This window comes from Sesamum indicum, linkage group LG2, assembly GCF_000512975.1.
Source record: "Sesamum indicum cultivar Zhongzhi No. 13 linkage group LG2, S_indicum_v1.0, whole genome shotgun sequence".
Taxonomy (NCBI): domain Eukaryota; kingdom Viridiplantae; phylum Streptophyta; class Magnoliopsida; order Lamiales; family Pedaliaceae; genus Sesamum; species Sesamum indicum.
The window spans coordinates 363,807-385,790 of record NC_026146.1 but is presented as its reverse complement, the minus strand read 5'-3'; the positions used below and the strand labels follow the sequence as shown (position 1 = coordinate 385,790).

The 21,984-nt window shown below is 36.6% G+C and overlaps 5 protein-coding genes across 5 annotated transcripts; 1 reads left to right on the top strand and 4 right to left on the bottom strand.

Annotated features, from left to right (window-relative positions):
- On the bottom strand, positions 333–2,064 carry LOC105175228 (GDSL esterase/lipase At1g33811). Its single transcript, XM_011097605.2, has 5 exons — positions 1,731–2,064; positions 1,425–1,549; positions 1,082–1,330; positions 742–1,000; positions 333–660 (listed from the first exon to the last, which is right to left on the bottom strand). Exons 1-5 carry the CDS (start codon positions 1,996–1,998, stop codon positions 437–439), a joined length of 1,125 nt encoding a protein of 374 aa, XP_011095907.1. The 5' UTR covers positions 1,999–2,064; the 3' UTR covers positions 333–436.
- Positions 2,902–5,683, top strand: LOC105175222. The gene is made up of 6 exons (XM_011097591.2): positions 2,902–3,016; positions 3,200–3,279; positions 3,440–3,587; positions 4,095–4,217; positions 4,353–4,577; positions 4,807–5,683. Exons 1-6 carry the CDS (start codon positions 2,927–2,929, stop codon positions 4,945–4,947), a joined length of 807 nt encoding a protein of 268 aa, XP_011095893.1. The 5' UTR covers positions 2,902–2,926; the 3' UTR covers positions 4,948–5,683.
- On the bottom strand, positions 5,429–7,681 carry LOC105175213. Its single transcript, XM_011097578.2, has 3 exons — positions 7,368–7,681; positions 6,340–6,454; positions 5,429–5,682 (listed from the first exon to the last, which is right to left on the bottom strand). Exons 1-3 carry the CDS (start codon positions 7,599–7,601, stop codon positions 5,609–5,611), a joined length of 423 nt encoding a protein of 140 aa, XP_011095880.1. The 5' UTR covers positions 7,602–7,681; the 3' UTR covers positions 5,429–5,608.
- On the bottom strand, positions 8,138–9,450 carry LOC105175205 (glucuronoxylan 4-O-methyltransferase 1-like). Its single transcript, XM_011097567.2, has one exon. It carries the CDS (start codon positions 9,175–9,177, stop codon positions 8,287–8,289), a length of 891 nt encoding a protein of 296 aa, XP_011095869.1. The 5' UTR covers positions 9,178–9,450; the 3' UTR covers positions 8,138–8,286.
- On the bottom strand, positions 10,960–21,850 carry LOC105175197 (dynamin-2A). The gene is made up of 22 exons (XM_011097555.2): positions 21,422–21,850; positions 19,278–19,328; positions 19,066–19,186; positions 18,824–18,913; positions 18,354–18,415; positions 17,874–17,988; positions 17,399–17,741; positions 16,745–16,892; positions 16,138–16,239; positions 15,930–16,049; positions 15,752–15,835; positions 15,545–15,672; positions 15,373–15,457; positions 15,062–15,209; positions 14,265–14,341; positions 13,766–13,822; positions 13,154–13,301; positions 12,917–13,065; positions 12,490–12,603; positions 12,343–12,410; positions 11,962–12,134; positions 10,960–11,501 (listed from the first exon to the last, which is right to left on the bottom strand). Exons 1-22 carry the CDS (start codon positions 21,569–21,571, stop codon positions 11,266–11,268), a joined length of 2,769 nt encoding a protein of 922 aa, XP_011095857.1. The 5' UTR covers positions 21,572–21,850; the 3' UTR covers positions 10,960–11,265.

The following is a 21,984-nucleotide window of genomic DNA, read 5'->3' as shown; positions in this document are numbered from 1 at the left end:
TATTTTTTTTTTTAATATATAAATTAATTTTTAATTAATAATTAAAAATAATATTTTATTATATAAATAATTAAATAATTATTATATAAAATAATATTTTATTATTAATATATATATATATAATATTACATATTTCAGATGTGAGAGAAGGGCAAAAATACAAAAAAAACAAAAAGATATTTTCATAGTCAATTCGCAATCAAAGCATGCGTGGCCCAATTTCTGTACAGAGGGATTTTTTAAAATTTTTTTTTATATCACAAGGGAAGTAATTAATAATTTAATTCTCATAGGAATTTTTTTGAACATTTCTATTATAACAGATTTCTGCATATTTCAACTAGAATGAGTTGACAATTAACTGAAGAAGTGGAGCACAAACTACAATGATACACTGTTGAATGTATGAAATGAAGTAAGAGACTTCTCAGAAGTTCTAGAGCATGGCTAACTGCTGTATATTAATCGGATACGCATGTGATTTAGACTTGGAAATGTAGGCTTTCTTGGCAAGTAAAATGTTAGCAGCTTCAGTTGGATGAAACGCATCCCAGAACAAGTATTTTTGGCGGTCATCACACGGCATTTGAAGAGGAAGGCATGTTATCTGTCCATTATTTTTTCCTACCCCACAACATCCCTCGTCCACCACTTCAAATCCTATTCAACAGCAAACGGAAAGCAGTGAGAAAAGAAATTCAGTCCAGCCCTTTTCATCAGTAACAAAATGTAGATACGCACCATAAGTTTTTGCATTCAGGACTAAGTCCTGGCTGCTTTGAAATGAATCCAGGTAAATGAATTTCGCCCCGGGAAGCTGGCCCTTGTTAAATCTATCAACCAGTCTTTTGAGGCCTGTGTTGAAGAGGGCAATGGCATTGTTGATCTCTTCATTGCACCTGCTACCATTACCGTCATATCGTGCTAGCTGATACGGTATGCAACCTATTTGTCCAACTCCAGTCACCACCACTTTCCTAGCTCCCAATTTGTATAACTCCTGAATTTATAAACATTCATCAGAAGAAAACAAACAAAATGACTGAAAAAGGAAAATATAAGAAAACGAAAATTTGTCCACCGTTAATTGTTTGGTATAATCCTCAATGAGAGAAGCAGCATAAGTTCTAGGGGTGTATTCAGAACTGGTTGAGTAGTAGTCGCTCATGAAATAGTTGTTTAAGTAGTCATTGCTCCCCAATCCTGAGTAGAAGATGCACTTGCTAAGATAGTTGCCAAGGGCATTTCCATCTCCTTTGAAGTACCTATTCAGCTGCTGCACAGTGCTAGCAAAGCTGTCGACCTGCCGGTTCATTGACATGTGATCCCCCTGTAGTGATAAGACAAGTAAAATTCGTGCGACTTATAATTGACACGGATGGGAATCTCGGTACAAATATAGCAAATCGAACTGCAATATATACCAAATTGTTTCCAGTTTCATCACGAATTCCAGAAGCTCCTGAGGCGTAGTTTGCTCCCTGAAGTAATGCTCGGCCACGAGCCCTGGCGTAAGGGAGAATGTAGTTTGGAAAGCCTAATAACTGGGCTGCGAAGAGTACAAAGTAAAACATGATAACTGCATTAGCACCCATCTAAAGCTGAAATATAGTAACCATAGTAATGATGATAGATGAAGTTACAACACGTAGAAAATTCATGATAATGCAGGGTTTGGCATAGATAGTGCTATTTTCTTTTTAGTTTTCCTTAAAAAAAATAAATAGAACCTAAAATATCGACGAAAGTACGGCCATTGGTGAAACGCCCTGTAGCACCTTGTGGAAAATCAATGCCATAAGGTCCGTAATCAGCTCTAGCAAGAGTAAGTATATCATTATTATTGCCGTTATCAACTAATGAATCTCCAAATATGAAAAGGCATGGCACTTGGGGCCCTTGATTATTACTCTGTGAATAGACCTTGCCAGCGAGACTACCTGTTGAACACCCGAAACTAAAAACAACCCCCAAAAGAAACCTACAAAATGTTGTCATTTTCAATACTACAAGAACAGCTTAGTTTGACAGAAGCTGCAATAGCCAGCTGAAATGGAGAACACTTGGTTCTTTTTCTCCTATACTCTGAATATATGGAAATTGGGCTTTTATATTGTGTTTCTTGGTATGTCATTTTGATGGGGTTCATGTGTTGAAATCAAGAAAGTTGGTATGTTCCAAGCAAGAACCCGTGAGAAGAAATATGTGCAGAATGCTCTTTTTAGCTGTAATTCATGAATTATATTTGGAATGTCTTTTTGTGCTAAAATCAGCGGTGGAAAGAGTTCATATCTCGTGAGAGTTTCAGGGCTGTTCCCGTAGAATTGTTATAGGCCATGGAAACTGCATACGGTGGGTTTGCTCCACTTTTAGTATAAGTTTTGAGAAAAGAAAGAAAGAAAGCAAACTTACAGAAACAAGATTTAGTAAGTTAGATATTTCTTTAGCCAGAACTTCAGTCCTCGGGCTCCCTTTCCTCACAGTTAAGTTGAATTATCTGCAGAAGGGGATGGAATTTTTGAAGCAATAGAACTCATGATCAACAAAATAAAAAAAAAAATGCTTTACAACTGATTTGGATATCTTCACGTTGAGAGAAAATTATATACAGAAGCATACAAAAGTATGCTGTTTCATCTCATAATGTATGTTCAAGTACACAGAAAAATACATGCAAGAATAAAACCCACAGCGACAGGGTCTTAATCAAGAAAAGTAGATTTAAGATTTAAGATTTTTGTTTTCTTTGTATACCAAAACGAAGGCCCAAAGAGGATAAATTCATTGGGCTGAACGGCAACAGATGTTCAAAAATCAAGGCCCAATTCATTGGGTCACTTTCACTTAAGAACAGTTTCATGATCAGGAGGGGTACTCAACTCTATTTTTTGATTGTAATGAGAAGAAAACAAAAAAATAATGGTCAATGGAACTGAAGCTTAGCCAATCTTCTCTTCCCACTGCCATCTTCAATTCCTCTTCTTTCTTCACCAAGCATTTTACTTTACTTGCTCAGGTGCTCTTATGCTCTCTCTCTCTCTCTCTCTCTCTCTCTCTCTCTCTCTCTCCCCTCATTCTCCGTGTCAGTTTTTCGTCTTTTCGGATAAGCTGGAAACATTTGTCTGCTAAGCAACTGTAGGAGGATTACTGAATGTTGGTAATAAAATTTGAGCTAGTTATTTGTGGGTTTTTGATACAGCGATGGAAGCTTCATATTCAGAGGATAGCTTGGAAGGATCGAGACATAAGCAAGAAAATCTTGGTTCATGTGGTCAAAGAGTAATGAGTTTTTTCATGAAGCTTTTTGGTTCTCTGTTAACTTTATGTCGTTCTATTTTTAGCATAAGAGCTTTAGTTGAAAAAGCTTTTTGCCATTTTTTGGAAGTTCTCGGTATGCCTGTTTATTTACTTGATGTCATGATTTTTTTGGCAATGGCAGTGGTGAAAACTTGACTTCCATTTCAAAATTGTATGGGGTGCCAATTCATGACATTGCTGCTGTTAATAAGGACATTGTTGATGTTGATCTTGTTTCCGAAGGGAAACATCTTAATATCCCTTCTGCTAGTGCTGGAGATGCTCAAGGGGTAAGCTGCATGTTATATTTTCTCATTTTTTGTTTCCCTTTTACCCGTCTAAACTTGCGGCATTTTATATTTCTTGATTGTTTATCCGGGTACGACCTCGGAACATTTATAGCCACTCTAGATACAATTATCAAGGATTCTGTTCCATGTTATTGTTTTCGCTTAGGCTTTTTGTGGCTGCAGTAAGAAATTTCACGTTTCCAAGATAATACATGCTATGATGATAACCACTGGAATATGCAACTTTGAAATGCCAGACATGGAAATATGTGATTAATGCTTTAGGGGTATGCTTGGAAAGAGTTAAATGCTTGATATTGAAATAACTGGCTTGATGCTCTTGCAGCTGCATTCCTATATTGCCATATGCCAAGGCAGGTGGAGTTGAATCAAATGCTGAGATTTCTGTGACTACTGAAGTTTCTTGCTTATAGCTACTTAGTTTTAGTTTCCTGGACTTAAATATATGCATTAGCTTGTGCTAATATTCCGTTTATATTCTTTCAGTGCCACTTTGAGGGAGATAAATTTCATGAACATCAATTGCCTAAAGCAACTCCTTGTTCAGAATTTAATACCAGACAATGGAATCAGATCCTTACTATTCCATCATCCTGTCGATTACCACTTGTAAGCACTTTCATTTGATTTATCCTTCTATCCATTCATCATTTATACATCTCCTCCTTAATGTATTTCTGTGATCATCATATATAATTATTAAATGTTGAGTTGCAACCTCAACAATCTTTTCAATGTTATCAGGCTAAGAGAACTGGTTCTGTTCTAGTTCTGGTTCCTCTCATTGCCTTTTGCATCAGATGCATAATTGGCGCTTGTCAAAATAGAGTTGCCAGAAACTTGAGAGATCAGGCTGTAAATAAATCTGGAATGCCCCGCGATAGGTGTAATAGTGTGAGATGGAAAACTGTCCTTAGTGAGTTGAGAGAACCAGATGCTCTGGATGCTGAACCTGAGACGGATTCTGATGTAAGTATAAAACTACATTCATTCACATTCTCCCTGTAAATTGTTCAACTCTACTGGATTCTAGAAATATAGTGGTTCTTGGCTCCTTTGCTCTTCTTTTGTTGTTGAATTCAATATTTCCTTGTGCGAAGTATCTAATAATTTAGATATCTCTGCTTATGTGCTCATTTGTTTAGTAGATGAAAGTAGGTACATATCCTAATACTTGCTGGTTGAAACTTCATTACAGCCATTCTCAGAGGAGCAGGAAGAAGTGCATTTTGAAGAAATTTTCCATTCTTATGCCAAACTTGAAGATGACTATCAGAAGTTCCTTTCAGAATGTGGAATGAGTAATTGGGGCTATTGGCGTGGAGGTTCACCTCAATAGATACTGATGACTGCTATCTATTCTATTTGTTTCTCTTTTCATTTTTCTTGTAGCAATTGTTAGTATTTTATTATGCTTTTTTGTTTTTAGATTTTTTCTTTTCTTTTTTTTTTTTTGGGTTGGGGGGGTTGTCTTGGAGGGGCAGGTGGAGTTTACACCACCCTGTCGCAGCTCTGCATGTTCATTGAGAGTAAGTATGCAGTAAAAGATGATCAATGTATAGTGCTCCTTTTTAGCAAGAATAGTTGGTTTTTATGTACCTCCGAAAACAATGCACTGGTGGTTCTGCTCGTTTTTGTGTATGTTACGAAATCACAAGCTTGAATCAATCGGCGATTTGTCCTGATGAAAAGTTTCACAAGTTATATGGCTACTGGATTATCAAGCACGTAAATTAATTATGATTCATTTATTAATAATATATAGTCATATTGGGCATTATTCAGGTCTGGAGTGCAAAACCTATTAATAATGACACTGGTTCCCGGAATCTGAATCTACATTATAATCGAGTCATTATCCAAATACAAAAGCTCCCTGCTGAAGCTACAGTGCAGATGAATATTTGGCAGATAAGGGCAATTATGCATGTTCATTACATTTTACAAAAGTCATGAATCAGCAACCAGGAAAACAGCAGGCGGCATCTGAAGTTCAAAACTTAGCGTACTTTGCGTACTTTTTCCTCTTGACCCAGTCCAAGTGATTTCTGTGCATCAGCTATACCAGCAGGATCTGCCCAATCGAACAATACTCATGAGGAGCAGCAGCATTAAGAAGGCAACAGTTCGTGAGAAGAATTTTAATTGAAATACATCTGAATAATGATGCATGATGAAATTCTTTCTAGAAATCAATGGTTTTCATTTGTGTCGCATTTTATCTAATATTTTCTTGCGGACCCACTCCTCCAACCCACTTAATTCTGGTAGACTAGTAAAATAGGAGACAAATTAGTCATTGATCCATGACAGGGTCCTGGTTAAAAAGACAAATGTTTGATAACCTCAGCAATATATATTAATAGATTTTTCTCCCACTATATGAGCCTCCTTGTTGGTTAATGGGTTATCATTCAAATATGGATTACGTTCTGTTGCAGCAAATCTCCTTTTCATCTCTGGTTGGTCAGTTGCAACTGGCAATTCTATTCCTTTGACTCAAATTAGCGCATTGTGGACGATGAAAACATCAGGAAATGTCATGAAATGCAGAATCAGACTCTATCGAATGATGCACATTCCATTTATGAAAGAATACTCCACCCACTACTAACAGGCTGAACGGAGTAGATGAGAAAGCAATAGAAAACAACAGGTTAGTCCTTTCCTCCTCTACCACCAAAATTACAAGGAAGACCATGAAGGAACAAAGTGGAGGATTCCAACTTACCAAAGAACTGTGTGAAGATCCTTGTGAAGAAGGTCAAATTGCGTGAAACATTGTACGCCATTGCAGGAGGCAGAGGTTTGACAATTGTATCAATGCTAAAAACACGTTGGAGGAACTGCAGAAACATGAAAAAGCTGAATCATTGGCTTCATACGATGTATTTTATGTACAACCAATAACAAGTAAATAACACTACATAGCACCAACAGGTCATACCCACAAGCAGGGAAATATATGTTTGTTCTTTATGTCTCATACATTTTTTGCATATAAAGATGCTAATAACTGATATATCAGGACACAACAATTCAGCAGCAAACCCTCAATTAGACATACCCAGAACGCGGAAGACTTTTGACGTTAAATAATGACCTTAAATTAAAAAAGAATTTCCATGAAGCGAGTTTTTTAGCTGTTCTCAAAGATAGTAAATGACATTGTCCAAGGGGTTAAGTGTACAATCCAGTCTTTTTGTTATCCTCTTAAAACCTCATGAGTCGACTCTCAAAGGCAAAGGCATTGATGCACTTTAGAACAACAAGCATGTTGATCAATAAATAGCATACTGGAAGCAATTTATAGCTCACACGGTAAAATACCATAAAAATAAGAAACCACTTCCCTGATGCAACATAGAAGACACCAATCATTGAGAAAGAGCCTTTGCAATATAAAACATCCCCATGCCCAATTACTTAGATATAAGCAGCTCATTACTAAATAAAGAAGAGGAGAAAGAATCCTTCATCACATTCAAGCAAAATCACCAAAACCCAAGATTTCGCAGGACCAGACAGAAGCAGCACCAACAAAGATACAATTCTCCTTTAAAAGCGCAATCTATCCTCACTCTCACACTGATAACCTCACGGAGCACAAAAATCACAACTTTCAATCAACTGGTTTCTAAAATATGAACTCAACCTCGCAAATATAAACAAATACTAGTTAAATACGCAGAACACATTGCGCACACAAGAGTTAGTGAAAATCAAGAAAAATAGACCATAGGACTTCACCTAATTTACCTGGAAATTGCGCTGGAAACTGTAACGCAGTTCGGGGTCGATTTCAGTGAGGGAGTCTTCTCCAATTCCGTCGTTTTGGGAGTTAAACTTCTTCTTGCCAGGTACGTGCATTGTGGGTGTTGTACCAGGCTGTGACGTCACTTTGAGCCTCGCGTCTTTGAACTTCTCATCGCTTTCTTGTGGGCCCGCCCTCCATGGTGCTGATGCCAGCAATTCTTTCTTTGTTTTCGCCATTGCTGGGGGATTGATTTGAGCTTCTCTGTTTGTTTTTTCTTATGGGGGCGATATTGATAATAGGAAGAAGATGATATAAGAAACCCAAGACCGGACCTTTGTGGTTTTGGATAGAACGGTCCACAGTACGACGTCGTATCGTTTCCCTTTTTCTTTTTTTTCCTCCCTATGTTTTGCAAATATGCCCTCAGCCTTTGATTATTTTAAGAATCTCCACTGAAATTCGGACATTTCACATTTGATATCGGCTTCTTGTCAATTTTAACAGATCATTACTCAATTTGATTTCTTTCTAGATTTGTGGTCAGCCCTTAGTATATCTGTAGTAATTTGTTAATTCTGGAAGTGTTTCTGTTCATCCTTTTCTTACAATTTTATCAAATATGAATGCATCTGCATGTTGAAAAACATTGTATAGATATCAGGATCATTAACATTAATTTTCTCAGTTTCTCTTCTTACATTTTCCCTTCTGCATATGCATAATAGTACTTTGGTTCTCCCAAGTTTTTCAATCTGTCACATTTCAAAAGTGGTAAGAATGAAATAATAATTGTACTCATAAATGATAAGCATAAAATCAAAAACCAGAACCCCTCCAGAGTTCATCCATACCAGCAGAGCAAATAACCAAAAAAAAAAAACTTATTGGAAATTCAATACAGTTGCTCGGAGCATAGCATCTCTATGGACAGAAAGGTCTGCCCGAACGAGTCCTGTGACTTGGGATTGTGAAATGCCTGATTCTCCCTTCTTGTTCTCTCAAGTAACCTTCACACAGCAATGCCTTTGAGAATTTGTCCTCCACCACCCTATCCACATCATGCACAAACACATCAGTCTCACCATTTTCTCTGTTTCTTGCCATCAATCCGGCGGTGTATATAGCACTCATCCGTCCTGGTGCACCGTCGAAGTACCCTGTCGGGGCATCCACCATGATCAAATCCCATTCTATATCATACACTTCGTTAGGCAAGCCCTTTAGAGCAAGTGGGCATTTTGAAAATCTTGGATCACCAACAGTTTTGCACTCTTCTTTCGTGCTGATCTCAAGGAGTTCATCTGCTTGTGTCACCTTGGTATCATACACAACATGGTATGATTCTAATGACGGGATTTGCCTTTGGATTTGCTGAATCCATGACTTGTCTTCTTCAAGGAATACCGTTCGGCCGCCATGGTTGAGTGCCGTCCACATAAGGCTGTCGTGGCCTAATCCGAACACCAAGAAGTTGCACGGGGACTTATTTTCGAGCACTTTAAGGGATACGGAGATTTCTTTCAGGGTTTGTTGAGGGGTGATGTTTAATGTTGCGTAGTGGACTAAGGCATGTGCTAAAGAAGGTGAGATTTTGGTGCATGTTGGTGTCAAATTAGGAAGAGTTGGGCAATCTGTTGGCTTTGGTTCTTCTGGGAGATCTGATGAGTTTGCAGGATGGATTGCTGAGGTTGAAGAAGAAGTGTGGTGGGAGTAGGAGAAACTTGATCTGAGTGTCAAGAAGAGAAGGAATAGAAAGAAAAAACAAATCAAAATGATCTTGAGATTGAAGGGGTATTGTGGTTTAGCTCTCATGTTTCTTGTGAAGGGAGAGGGATTTTCAGGGTGCAGATGACTTGAGAAGTTGTTGAATTGAGTAAAATATCATGTAACAGTGTGCCTGCTTATATTCAATGTAAGATACTGAAACTGAAATCCAAGAATTCTCAAGTGTTGATCCCTCGGGAAGGGGAGATTTGAAGAGAAGAGTTGCTTGATAAATTGGCAGGAAAAAGGAAATCATTGCTGCATATCAACTTATTGTTAAATATTCGTGTTTCCCCTTAGAAATGAAGCAAAGAGTTGAGGTTTGATGATGTAATGATGTTTCTGGTCGTGCAAGGCAGATAGTTTCCTACCTGCTTTGTGACTAGCAAGTAGGTGGTGTTAGGTCACATTAATATCCAATCAAACAAATGACTTCAAGACTACTTGTATTTTATATGTTCTTCAAAGTTGTATGAAATCAGAAAGCATTAGGATTTAGGTGAATTTTGACACGACCCGATACCAAACGTACCTGCACATAAAGTACTATTCGCATGTTACTGTATTATAACAACCTATCTGTCAGTCATATCTTAGATTAATAAGATTGATAGCAGATTAAGAATAGACAACCAATTACTCCAATTGTTGTTTGGACCATCATACATTAAACTTGTTGAACCGGTGAAGTTGGGAGCAATTCATCCTGCTAGTTCCTATAGCCACATATCTCTCCTTCACTAACGCAGATATGGTCTCACTTACTGATGATAAACTCTCATTAATAGCCTATGTAATGCTCATCAACAAATGAATGATAAACTCTCATCAATAGCCTATGTAGTGCTCATCAACAAATGAATGATAAACTCTCATTAATAGCCTATGTAATGCTCATCAACAAATGAATGGGTTATATGACAAAGGTAAGCTTCTTCAAGAAACAAGTAAGATAATTCTCAATGTGATGCATTAGTTTCATCCTTCAGTTGATCCCCTCTCAGATACACGTTGGATACCAGCAAGATCAATCACATTCAAAACATCTTTTACTTCTTCACCCATGAACCAATAATACAACGAAACCACACATACAACATTGTCACCATTAAATTGCAAACCATGACTTAGTGTTGACACCAAAGAGTGAGATCCCAAAAATGTGGCCTCACTTAATAATAAAATTAGTTATTGTGTCACGCTATTTCTACGTGCATATAATGAATAATTTTTTATGTTTTAAAATATATTATAAATTAAAGTAAAAAAATATAAATGAATAGATTATACTAAAAAAAGAAAGAAACAAAGAATGAAAATTAATATAAAATTGAATAAATTAATTATTTAATTAGTTCAATGGCATTTTTTGCTTTACAAAAATTTGGCGTGGATTGAAAAACTTTTCTTTTTATATTAGTATAAATATAAATAAATATATACAGATGGTGTTGGATGAAGTTTCTTTCGTGCTCGTAGACCAATTTTTGTTCACATTGCATGACATCTGATGAAAAAAGTAAGTGACCGTTTCCCCATGATTTAGGTAAAAATATATATAAATATAGATATATTAATGAAATCTATTTTTCATTAATTTGACCGTTTCCCCATGACATAGGTACACGCATAAGATTCTTTTATTATTTTCTGAAATCACTATATCATTATTAGATAAGTGTAGTTATTATTTCATCAATATTAATAGAAAAAAAATATTTGAAGTCTAAAAAATTTCACAATTGACGAATCTTATAATAATTCCAAAATTTCAATAATAATCCGAAAGTAATAAGCTAGAAGTTAAATTGTTATTCAGAACCGAGAGAGTAAACAAGTCGAATGCCAACCAAAATTTCAAGATAGTAGAGAATGTTTAACACTATGGTTGCGTACAACATGATCCAAACAGGACAACTCCCGATGAATACAGAAAATTTTACAGCGGTAGTCTGCGAACGAACAAGAAAATTCATCAACTGCAACACAATTGACAAAAGGATGAATCATGATATTTATCTACAAAGATGTGTATATTGATTCTACAAAACTATTATAACAATATTTCGAGCTCAAGCAGCTGTTCAACCACCCACAAGAATTGCAAGAATCAATTGTCAAAATTATTCATCTGTTCTAAAACCTATAACCAGAACCAGATGGCGGAGGAGCTGGTGGCAAACGGGTAGGTGTACGGCGGCTGCCAGAGTTTGCACCAGAGCTTATGTCACCATTTTGCGCAGGGTCACTGTTCCGGCGGCTGTGACCGTTGGACCTAGAACGCCATGAATCAGTTGGACCATTAGCAGCTGCATCAAATGCAGATCTCCAGTCATCACCAGATGATGGACCAGCAGCAGTTGGACTACTTTCTGCTCAAAGATAATGAAGGGAAATGTTAGATCACAGGTGAAAAAGCTGTAGTGTGGAAGTCCATGCTCCAGCTATGGAAGCAAAGCTCCCACTATCATCCAATGCACACAACATACGGACACTCTTTTGCGCAGCTATATACATGACACGTCCACGTTTTAGCAAGTTCATGTCTATCGTGCATGCATATGACAATGCTATAATAGTATAATGCATTATCCAACAAAATTATACTACACTTTTACCAGAGATACAATGCTGTAATAATATATTTAAAACACATTACACACAAAGTATAAGTTTCACTACATCTTATTTTACTATGTAATATGTAGGGATTAATAATATATTCCTTCTTCACGCACTAGTTTTGGAATTTCTTAATAGGCATGTCTATACTCTATTGTCAGCATATGATAGGTTCCTCTAATGATTGATTAGATTACAAATAATGATTACCTGCTCCGCCACCATCTGAAAAGCTGGATGCCGCAGCTGCTCGATTGTCATGAATACTTAGTTGTCTAGTAAGCTTGGAAAGAAGAGACGACTGTTTCTGGTAACGCTCCCTCCGACGCTTGACATTCTGGTCCTCCTGGAGCAGCTCTTCTATTCTCGCCATGCTTTGGGCACTACATTCCAGATTAAATGAAGGCATGTTATGAACACTGGGATAAAGACAAGCCACATGAAGTTCTGAATAGAAGGAAATGAAGGTTCTCACAGACAGTTCACAAATAAGCGGGAGCAGCAGGTATTTTTCTTATACGAATTTTCTCATCATTAAGAATACGAATTGTAAGCAGAATTATCCTATTAGATGCATGAAAACAAACTTACCTGACAGAACTGTATAGCTTATTAAGCATGTCTTCTTTTGCCTTCTCTACTTGGCAAAGAACAACTGCCTGTAAACAAATACAATTTAGATGAAAAGGTAGTTTCAACTAAAACAAAGTCCAACAGATATTTTCTATTAAAAATGACCTTTGGGACATTGGCTGCCAGACTGTTAAGAACAGCTTCGACATAACCACGTACTTCCTGAGCCATCCATCGAAGTTCTTCTTCTGGGTCCACAGGTCTTCTGGGCATTGTATCCTACACGAGGCAACCAAAAGTGAGTACATGGGTGCAGGTCTTTAGTTATACGCAGAAAGGACTGCCGACAGGTCATGTGTCAAGGAAGCCAAAACTATATCGCAGCATACAACAAAAGGATTTGTAAGATGCTAGTAAGGTGAGAGGAAAAACCTTTGACCCTTTTAACTTGGAAAATATTCTGATTCTAAACTTCAAAAAATTTAGCACACTGATCTTTAATAGGTTACGCACAGGAATAAGAACCACCAAAGTCATTCAAGGAGCCATATGCATAACAGATTTGGGAAGGCCAGAAAGTTCATGGACTTACAAGAGAACCATCAGAAAGACTATGCCGCATTGGAGGACCTGATTCTCCCTTCACTTGACCTCCTCTAGAACTGATAACATTTCTTAATTTATTAAGCCACTCTGTCTTTTCTGCCATAGTCTCAGCCTTCAAGACAACAGCACTCTGAGCTGCACGACATCAGGGAACTTCTAGTTAGTTGTTAAATTAATTTAAAAATAAGCTTCAGCAGCCAAGGGTTGTAAGTATTAATAGTACATTTCAGAACAGTCTTATACGGAACTCTGCTCGTTAACTTGAATGCAAGACTGGGTGCTTTTCCTGCATCTGGACCATTTGCTTTTTTATCTTTAGAACTCTTTGCAGGGGCTTCTTCCTCCTCTGAAACTTCTTCCAGATTACATTCCTATTTCATTCAAAAATTACAAGATTAGTCAGTCTTAATAGGAATTTTGCAGCCCCATCAAATCATGAAAAAGATTTCAAAACCTTATGTGTTATGGGACTTCAAGACAGAAACACTGGGTTAAAAACAAAAGAATATCATAGCTTTAATACATGCGATAAAAAGATAAAAAGCTGATGGAACAACAAATGTAAGAAATGATAAAAAAAGCAGGCAATTGCTTCTTCTGCTGTACATTAAAATGTTCTCTACAATGTCCTTTTATAAATTTTTTTTAAAAAAATAAAAAACCACTGAAAATTATTTGTCAAGATCACAGCAAATAGGAAAAGAGGTATTATCCGTCAAACAAGTAATGCATGTATGAAACTATACGAAAATGCTGTGGCAAGTTGCAAGAAATTGTTAACATGTATCTGTACATTAAGGCTCATTTGAAAATTCAGAACATATCTTGTAAGTACCTCCAAAGTGATGACGCCACGAAAATGTCGCTCCTCTTGCTTCTTGGTGTATCCAAGCTGCAGTGTTCATAATATTTCATCACAACAAAATAATCAGAAAGGATTCAGGAGATTAATAACAAGAGTTTACTTATTCTGTTATCGAGTGAGGGCACTTCTAGTATACATTTAGCACGAGTACATTAATTCTTCAGTGAATATTAGAAGAAAGTCCAAACTCTACAAAATTTAAAATTAGCTTAGGAAAGTAGCAAAACCCAGATATCAGGTTGAATGTGGTTATTAGTAAAGATCTCTGATAGAAAGTTAAAGAACACTGACCATACTAGAAATGAAAATAAAACTAGCATATCATAGAAAGAGCAGGGTTCGGATATTTAGCAAACAATCAAGAAAATAGTTAGAGACTACAAAGGAAAGTGCCAACCACCATTTTATTTCATTAAAAATTTGAAGCCATTATCTTGTTCCAATGATTTCAAAAGATAAATCTACTCACTTTGCCTGTCTTTTCATTTAAAACAAACCATTTTCTACTCCAGCCATTTCTTTTGCCGCTTCTCTTCAATAAGAAACCTGCATAAAGGACAGAAGGTAATTTCTCAAAACAATGCCCAAATATCAGTGATGGGGGAATAAGCAACTTTATACGTCAATTTTCAGCACCCTTTGAAATATTTTCAACAAAGTTTTACAGTGCCAACTAGTTTAATTTAGACTAAATGTTTCTCAAAAAGCCCTATGCACCACAAAGCAAGAGAAAAGAAGAGATCTTTCGTGACCAAATTCCAATCAGAGAATGTATGCATACTAGAAGAACTCATGTAAAGTTACAAAAAATAAATAACTAAATAGCTAAGTTTCCTTTTTCCTTATGTTCCCCCTCAATACCAAGTTCCAGCTTGTTTCAAGTACGTCAACAAAATGAAATCCCCAAGTTAAATAACTTTACTTTAAATGTCCGCGGAACCAAATTAGCCCAAGTACCAAATCCATGTACAGACGTGTTCCCTCATGATGACTGTGAACTTTTTATTCCGGTTACAGAGAGACGAACATGGAAGAACAGTAAAAATAACATTATTATCAGGATTTGGGTCCACAAAAATTAATGAAAGGTTCACAATGAGAAGAAACAACTCATGGATTATGTACTACCCAACTCATTTACATACCAAAGTACTCATATGAAGTGGCAACAGGTCTGTATTCCTTAAATTAAATATCCTATACCAAGAGATCAAGTATGCATGCCAATGAAGGCTAAAATTGTGAAGGAAACTGTTTTTCTTTAACCTGCTGTTATTTCCCCTTCTGCTCCTGCAATCTTCAGTGAAGATCCTTCTTGCACATCTTTATCTTTATCTTGCTGATTGGATTTATTATCCTTCATTGACTTAAGGTTCCCACCACTTGGTTGGCCTCCAGTTTGTGGACTAGTAGCCTAAATGCAGGTAACAAGATACATGGAGAAAACATAACATTAAATAAAAATATCCAATGAATGTTACTTCATGCAATTATGCGTAATTTGTATACAATTAATCGCAGACACCATGAGATTTCACTCATACACGAAGAAATAAATATACCCAAAGGGTGTTTACCCTATTTAATATGGATTGCTCCGCCTCAGCTGCCTTTTTGGAAGATCGACCTTTCAGCTCCTCTTCACGCCGTTGTCTATCCATGCTGGAAAAAAGCATCAACATAATAAAAACTGTAAAAACATATATGCAAAGGCAGGGAGCTAGAACTGAATCAATTTGTTGGGCATACCGCCTCTGCACCAGACGTATAAAGTGTTGTGGAGGAACAAATGCTCGTTCCATGTCAACAAGTGCAACTACCATGGTTTTAGCTTCATTCTTGAATCCTTCCAGAGCAGCTGTGGCAATTGCCACAACCTACATATAATAATCCAAGGAAATGAAAAGATACACATATTGCCCAGATAACTGAACCGAATGAAACACTCATGTTTACCTCTCGCTTGAAAGGAGGATATCTTCCAAGGCCTGGTGTGGCATTAGCAGCAGATGAGACAACATCAACAAGCACTCTGTGCACCTATTAACGGAACACAGAAGTTGTTAAGCGGAAGCACGTTATACCAACAATAAAGACAAGCAAATAGATAAATGAAACCAACAATGTAGTTTACCTCATCAACACAAAGGCGTGAAGGTTCTTTTGCCAGCTCCAAGACACCTTTAATTAGCGACCTCAGCCCTTTCTCAGGAGAGATAAGATAAGGTTGATAACCATCTGCTTCGAGCACAATCTGGTAAAAATATGAAAGCATCAACACACACACAAAAAGAAACATTAAGATTTCAAAAGGCAAAGATGCCATAAAGGAGAACACAAACCCGTTTAACATTATTGATGTCAAAATGTCTATCTAAAGGTAGCTGCTTGATCCTATTGGGGAAATTGCCTTCAAAACTAGCAACCACTTTCCACCCATCACCCTGGAAAAGTAAGGTAATACAAAATCTTAAAATACTGCTAACAAAATAGCTCAAACAAGAATATACATCTGTACCACATAGCCAAGAATACAAACAAATGACTTCTTGCAGAGACAATTCATTCACTGAAAGGATAGCAGCAATAGTGATGGTATAGAAAGGGAACCACTTCAAGTACCCCAAATTCTCTTTCTTTAGCAGATAACATTAGCAACTTAGCATCAGAGGGAAAAAGGACATCACAAGGAAATAAGTGTAATGAATAAGAACATCAAGCAGTCTGCTTGCTCAAGCTCAAACAGTTATTATCATAATAAAAAAGCATAAAAAGAAGCATATACATATGATTATTTGAGAGGATCTATTCTGAATATCTGTTTCTACATCAAGTTGTTAGGTGTTTCCTAGGTTATTTGCTTAAATGAAGTTCTGATTAAAAACACAATAATCAAATTATAGATAATTTGCATAACGTCCTCTACTTAAGTGAAGTTCAGAGCATTGCCTCTCCCGTTGTAATGTGCTGGAGGAACTTATCCTCAAATTCACGGCAAAGTTCCAAGGCTAAAGCTCTTGTGCCCTCAGAACTCTGAACCATCTGTTCACCAAGTCTGAAAAGTTCATCCTGCACTATTTGGGACTTCCCCTGAAGCCTGCAGGAGTTGCAAAATCAATAAAAAAAATAGTCAATAAAAGAATTATACTGAAGAATACTGAGGAAGAAAGCTCAAATTATAGGCATCAAACAACGGAAACCAGTATGATAACTTTTGTGCAGCAGACAGAACTTATAGAACCAGAGAACAAACCAAATTTAGGTACAAAAGAGACAAAGCATAATGAAATGCAGCAGCATCTAAAGGGTACTTCAATTTTACTAAAGAACATTGTATTGAGGAATCTGTCTCTGGATTTTGTGCTTATGCAAAATGCAGTTCTGCCTACAGTGGTGACCACATTTAGCTTGTTAGAGGTCTAAAATGTTGGGGTAAAAGAATAATAATCCTTCAGTATTACTCAAAAATGGAAATAGAACTCAGCTGGGCATTAGAAAACTTATGTTAATTGTGCTATGCTTTAAAAGCACTAGTCATAAACACCAGCATCAGCAAGTGCAGATCAGCTTACAGAAGTAGTCAAAATATCAGATGGAACATACCCTGAGAGGAGATTTGGCAGCCTGACTTTCATGCGATTTCGGATCTGTTGGGCAAGAGTCTCTACCAAGGCTAATCTCCCAAGCTTGCTTTGAGGGGCTCCCGTCAGTATAGATTTCAAGCTTTCAGTCTCTGCTCGCCATGCAGTTTCTAAAGAATTATCAGCTCCAACAGTCCCTGATTGAGCAGATGCTATGGAGACAGATTGACCAATCAAAGCAACCCAAGGTATGTCAGATGTACTTCTAGGTCCTTGATTTAATAAAAGCGCCTGCACAGCAGCAAGGATTTTCGGTTCTGAAGATGCTTGATCTATCTTGCTAATCACTCCAACAGTTCTTGTACCTAATGAATACAAGTCAATATAAGTTATTCACATACATATCTAAAAATGGGTTCTGACAAATATATAATCAGCAAAGAACTGTTTATTTGTTGGAGCTAATCAACCAAGATGAATGGATGTTGCAAACCCACATTCTCCATCAAGCTCTTTTGCAATCCTGATAGCTTTTGCTGAGGCGACTTCTGGAGCCTGGGTAGCAGGTATTACAACCAGCAATATTGAATCACTGTGTTCAGCATACTGACTCTGTAATGAGGGAAAAAGCTATCAGACTGTGCAAAAATCAAATACTGCCGGTCCTACAACATGGAATCAAATGACACAAGTTTGCCAAGAGTAAGGTAGAAATGAAGCATTCAACTATTCAGTATTAGTTCAAATGCATTCTATCTCAAATTTGGTATTTCCCAGAACCCAGTTGAAAACTACTTCCTAAGTGTTGAAATTTTCCATGCTAGGTTCAATTTATCCAGGATATCTCTCGATTAGTAAAATCTAGGTTAGTGTTGCCTAATACTACAAGTCTCAAACACACTAGTGCCAGGAAAAGGGGAAAAGAAGTAGCAATGGTGGAAAAGATGCTAAACAAAATGCTCTCCAAAGTCACTTACCAATGAATCATCAAGATTGCCCTTATCAACTCCAGGCAAATCAATCAACTTTAGCGGTGGAGCTGCAAAACAAGAAGATTGAATATTAGATAACTTTACAATTGCAAAATAAAGTGTGAAACACGGGTGTGGATGTAAAATAAACTTGATTACAGTTTTGGAAGCTTAATATATTCAGATATTGCCATCTGGACAATCTCAGTGCATAATTAGTTCCTCCAAGTATCCGTAAAACCAAAATCAACTTCATACTTGAAAAGAAAGTTTGGACATTCAAACTCGATGAAGCAACAAAGATGACTAGAAAAGATTCAATATTTTAATTTTCTAATTCATGACAAAATAATATATTTTTCTCTTTCTGAGAAGCTTCTAAATACATGCAATCCACAGGTCAGGACTAAACCACAAATAGAGCTCACACGCTATTTGTCAATTAAGTAGCTCAACCAACTGTTAAAGAAGCACACCTGTACTTGTACGGAGCTTTAAATATATCTCATCACGGCTCTTGCCAGATATTTTGCTCAATCTGTCTTGTAATGAATGTCTAAGAGCACCTACAACAGATCAGATAGATAAGATGAAACAGATACCTTCTAATGAGAAAACCAAGTAACAAACATTTTTGTCTCATTCACAACAGAGAATAGAGAGCCTAATTTGATGCTCATACTCTGTTTTAGGATTAAATATCAATTAGAGGCCTCACTTGCAGAAACTGGTTGAGATTTACTATCAATCTGCAAAATAATTGATTTGCTGCTTAGTGAACCATCCCTTGTTAAGTCAACACGTATTGGAGCACGTGTTGCGCCACCTTCACCAGTTGGCTGCAAAATTGAAGGGTAGCCTTTGAAAATATGGTTTCTACTTAAGAATTAAAATACAGTTCTAAAAGAATCTATAAACTAGCGTACTCACCAGTGCAGGATGCCCTATTAGACTATTCAGTACCGCAGACTTACCTGCACCCTGAAGATATAGTTCAAAGTTGGACTTAGTTTTTAACGAAAATATAAAGAATGAAAGTAAAGTGAACATAAACTTTCATTTATAGTATAAAGGATGGTTACGAAAGTCAACTTCAAGGATCACATAATTTTTCAATCTTCATAAGATGATGCTTATAGATAGATTCTTAAAAATGCCTACTCTTGATGCATCATTCAAAATAAATGTTTGTATCCTAGGCATAATTGGGAAGCAAGCTTGTAACTTCATCTTATCCATAACTTGTAAAATACATGCTTCATCTCCTTAGAGCACAAGATTGGCTTAATGAAGGACATCGCCAACCCCTAAGTTCCCAGATACCGTATATGGCAGAACGACAGAGCCAACGACATGATTTCTTACAGAAAGTTTTTATTCTTAACTAACAACCTATATTATGCATTCTTGTTAAGTAACTGCTAAGTTATACATGTTTAACAAGTGACAATGCTTTCTTAGAGAAGACAGCCTCCACTTTCCACTACTTGACATTGTTTGTTTAGTGAAAGCCACTAGTACTAAACCTACTGAAGCATAACATGTTAAATATGATAGAATAGTTAGTATTGCCATCAACTACTTGAACTGTCACACCTTTTGCTATAACTTGATGCAGCAGTTGTAGCCAAACTGAAGATCCTCAATGCACTAAAAAATACAAAGTTCAGAAGTACTTAAAAAGGCTACAAGCAAATTGTCCAAAATTCAAGTTTCACCAAATTATATTTTAATTAAGTATACCTGAGCTTAAAAAGGCAGTTTTTTAGAAATAACATAATGCAATGAAAGAAGTTACACGTATATGATATCCAAATAATGACAAAATGCAACACAGGGAGTACTGAGATCTCCAGTAATGAAGCCAAGAGAGTAGAAAGGAAATTTGACAATATAATCTCTTACCTAGGTTACCCTTACTATACACAAACAAACTTCCAACCTGACAACTAGAAAAATAAGAAGAACGTGGCCCTGGAAGAAGCTAAGCCTATGACTTAAACTCACTTCCGCTAACACAGGCAGTTAAGGAAAATCCAACTCTAAGAGTCTAGAACACCAAAAGTACTACATATTAATGGAATAAGTAAAACCACAAACCCTCCAACAAAAATCTTTAATACTCTTCCTTTAGGTACATCTTAGCTGATACTGGAATTAGAACACTCAAGATCGTGAAACAAATTATCCTTTCAATTTTAGACAATAGACTAAAACAAGTTATCCTTTCAATTCAATGCCACCACACATACTATCACCTTTCTAGGCTAGAATTTCAGTAGGTTCTGCTTTGAGTTGTAAATAAAAAATAAATTCATGCATAATAATGAAAACAGTAACACAAATTAAAGATCATTTCAAAAATTACAAAGCACATTATAACCACAGCCCCTCAAGGCAATTGTTAGTTTACAAGACTCAATTTAAAAACTAGACCTATCACAATAGAAACACGATTTATCCCACAACTTTGACGGCCTTTTAACTTGCCTCTACCGTCCTACGAAAGCAATCATCAGAAAATATCACAGGCTATGGAAAAACAGAGAAAAAGCAAGTATTGTAAATAAGAGCAATTACCATCCTACCATAGCAATCATTAGTCACTAGCTAATGGGAAAAGAGAGAAAAAGCAAGTTTTTTTTAAATAAGAGTAAAGATGCTATCGAACTCAAACTTATTCACGTCAAAGCCAGTTAAACATTCTAAAAGGCAAACTATAATGCACAATGTAAAATACTAATATTTTGCTCTAATGCTTCACTTAAAAAATATTTTCAACAGAAAAAAACCTTCTAATCGAAAATCAAATCCCACTCCTCCAATCAAAAGATTAACAAAATTCCATGATCCAGTACAATAAAAAATGAAAACCGCATCAAACGACCAATTGCTGATACATATAAATAAAAGAACACTTAAGACGGAGATCAAATAAACTACAATCTCAAAAAGAATCAAAATTCCAGATCCAGGCATTAAACTAGCCCAGGAGATCTAACACGACAACTCCAGACTTTATAATCAAAAACCAAAAAGCAACTTCAGACAACGCTCTGATTAACCATACTCACAGTGTTGCCGAGAGCAACAACATTGAGGAAAGTGGAGGGGCGCTTGGAGGAAGCAGAGGACGGCGCCTCATCCACATCTTCATCGGCAAGCAGCGCCGCAGCCTGCCGCATCGAATCGGAGAGCTGCGCCAATTCCTCGATTGCCTCCATAGATTCCAATCAACAACCTCCCCTAAAATGAATCACCAGATACAAGATACGATGTATTCCACCAAACCACTGGATCGAAGCACCAATAACCGCAGATCCAATAGAATGGGAGGAGATCGAGCGAAATAACTTGTGTATATGTATATTGTAACTATTTGAGTATGTATAGATTTTAGAGATATTAGGGTTTGGGAGTATTTGAAAGTTTGAACTTTTGAAAATTGGGGAAAGAAATGAGAATGGTTGGGAGAGAGGTCAGACGCAGTGTAATAAGGTGAAGACTGAAGAGTTATTATTATGTTGAATTTCTAAACCGAAATTATAATAGTCTCCGTCCGCTTCCTGCATATTCATTTTTCATTATTATTATTAATAAATAATTGTTATGTATCAGAAGAAATAACAAAGTTGTC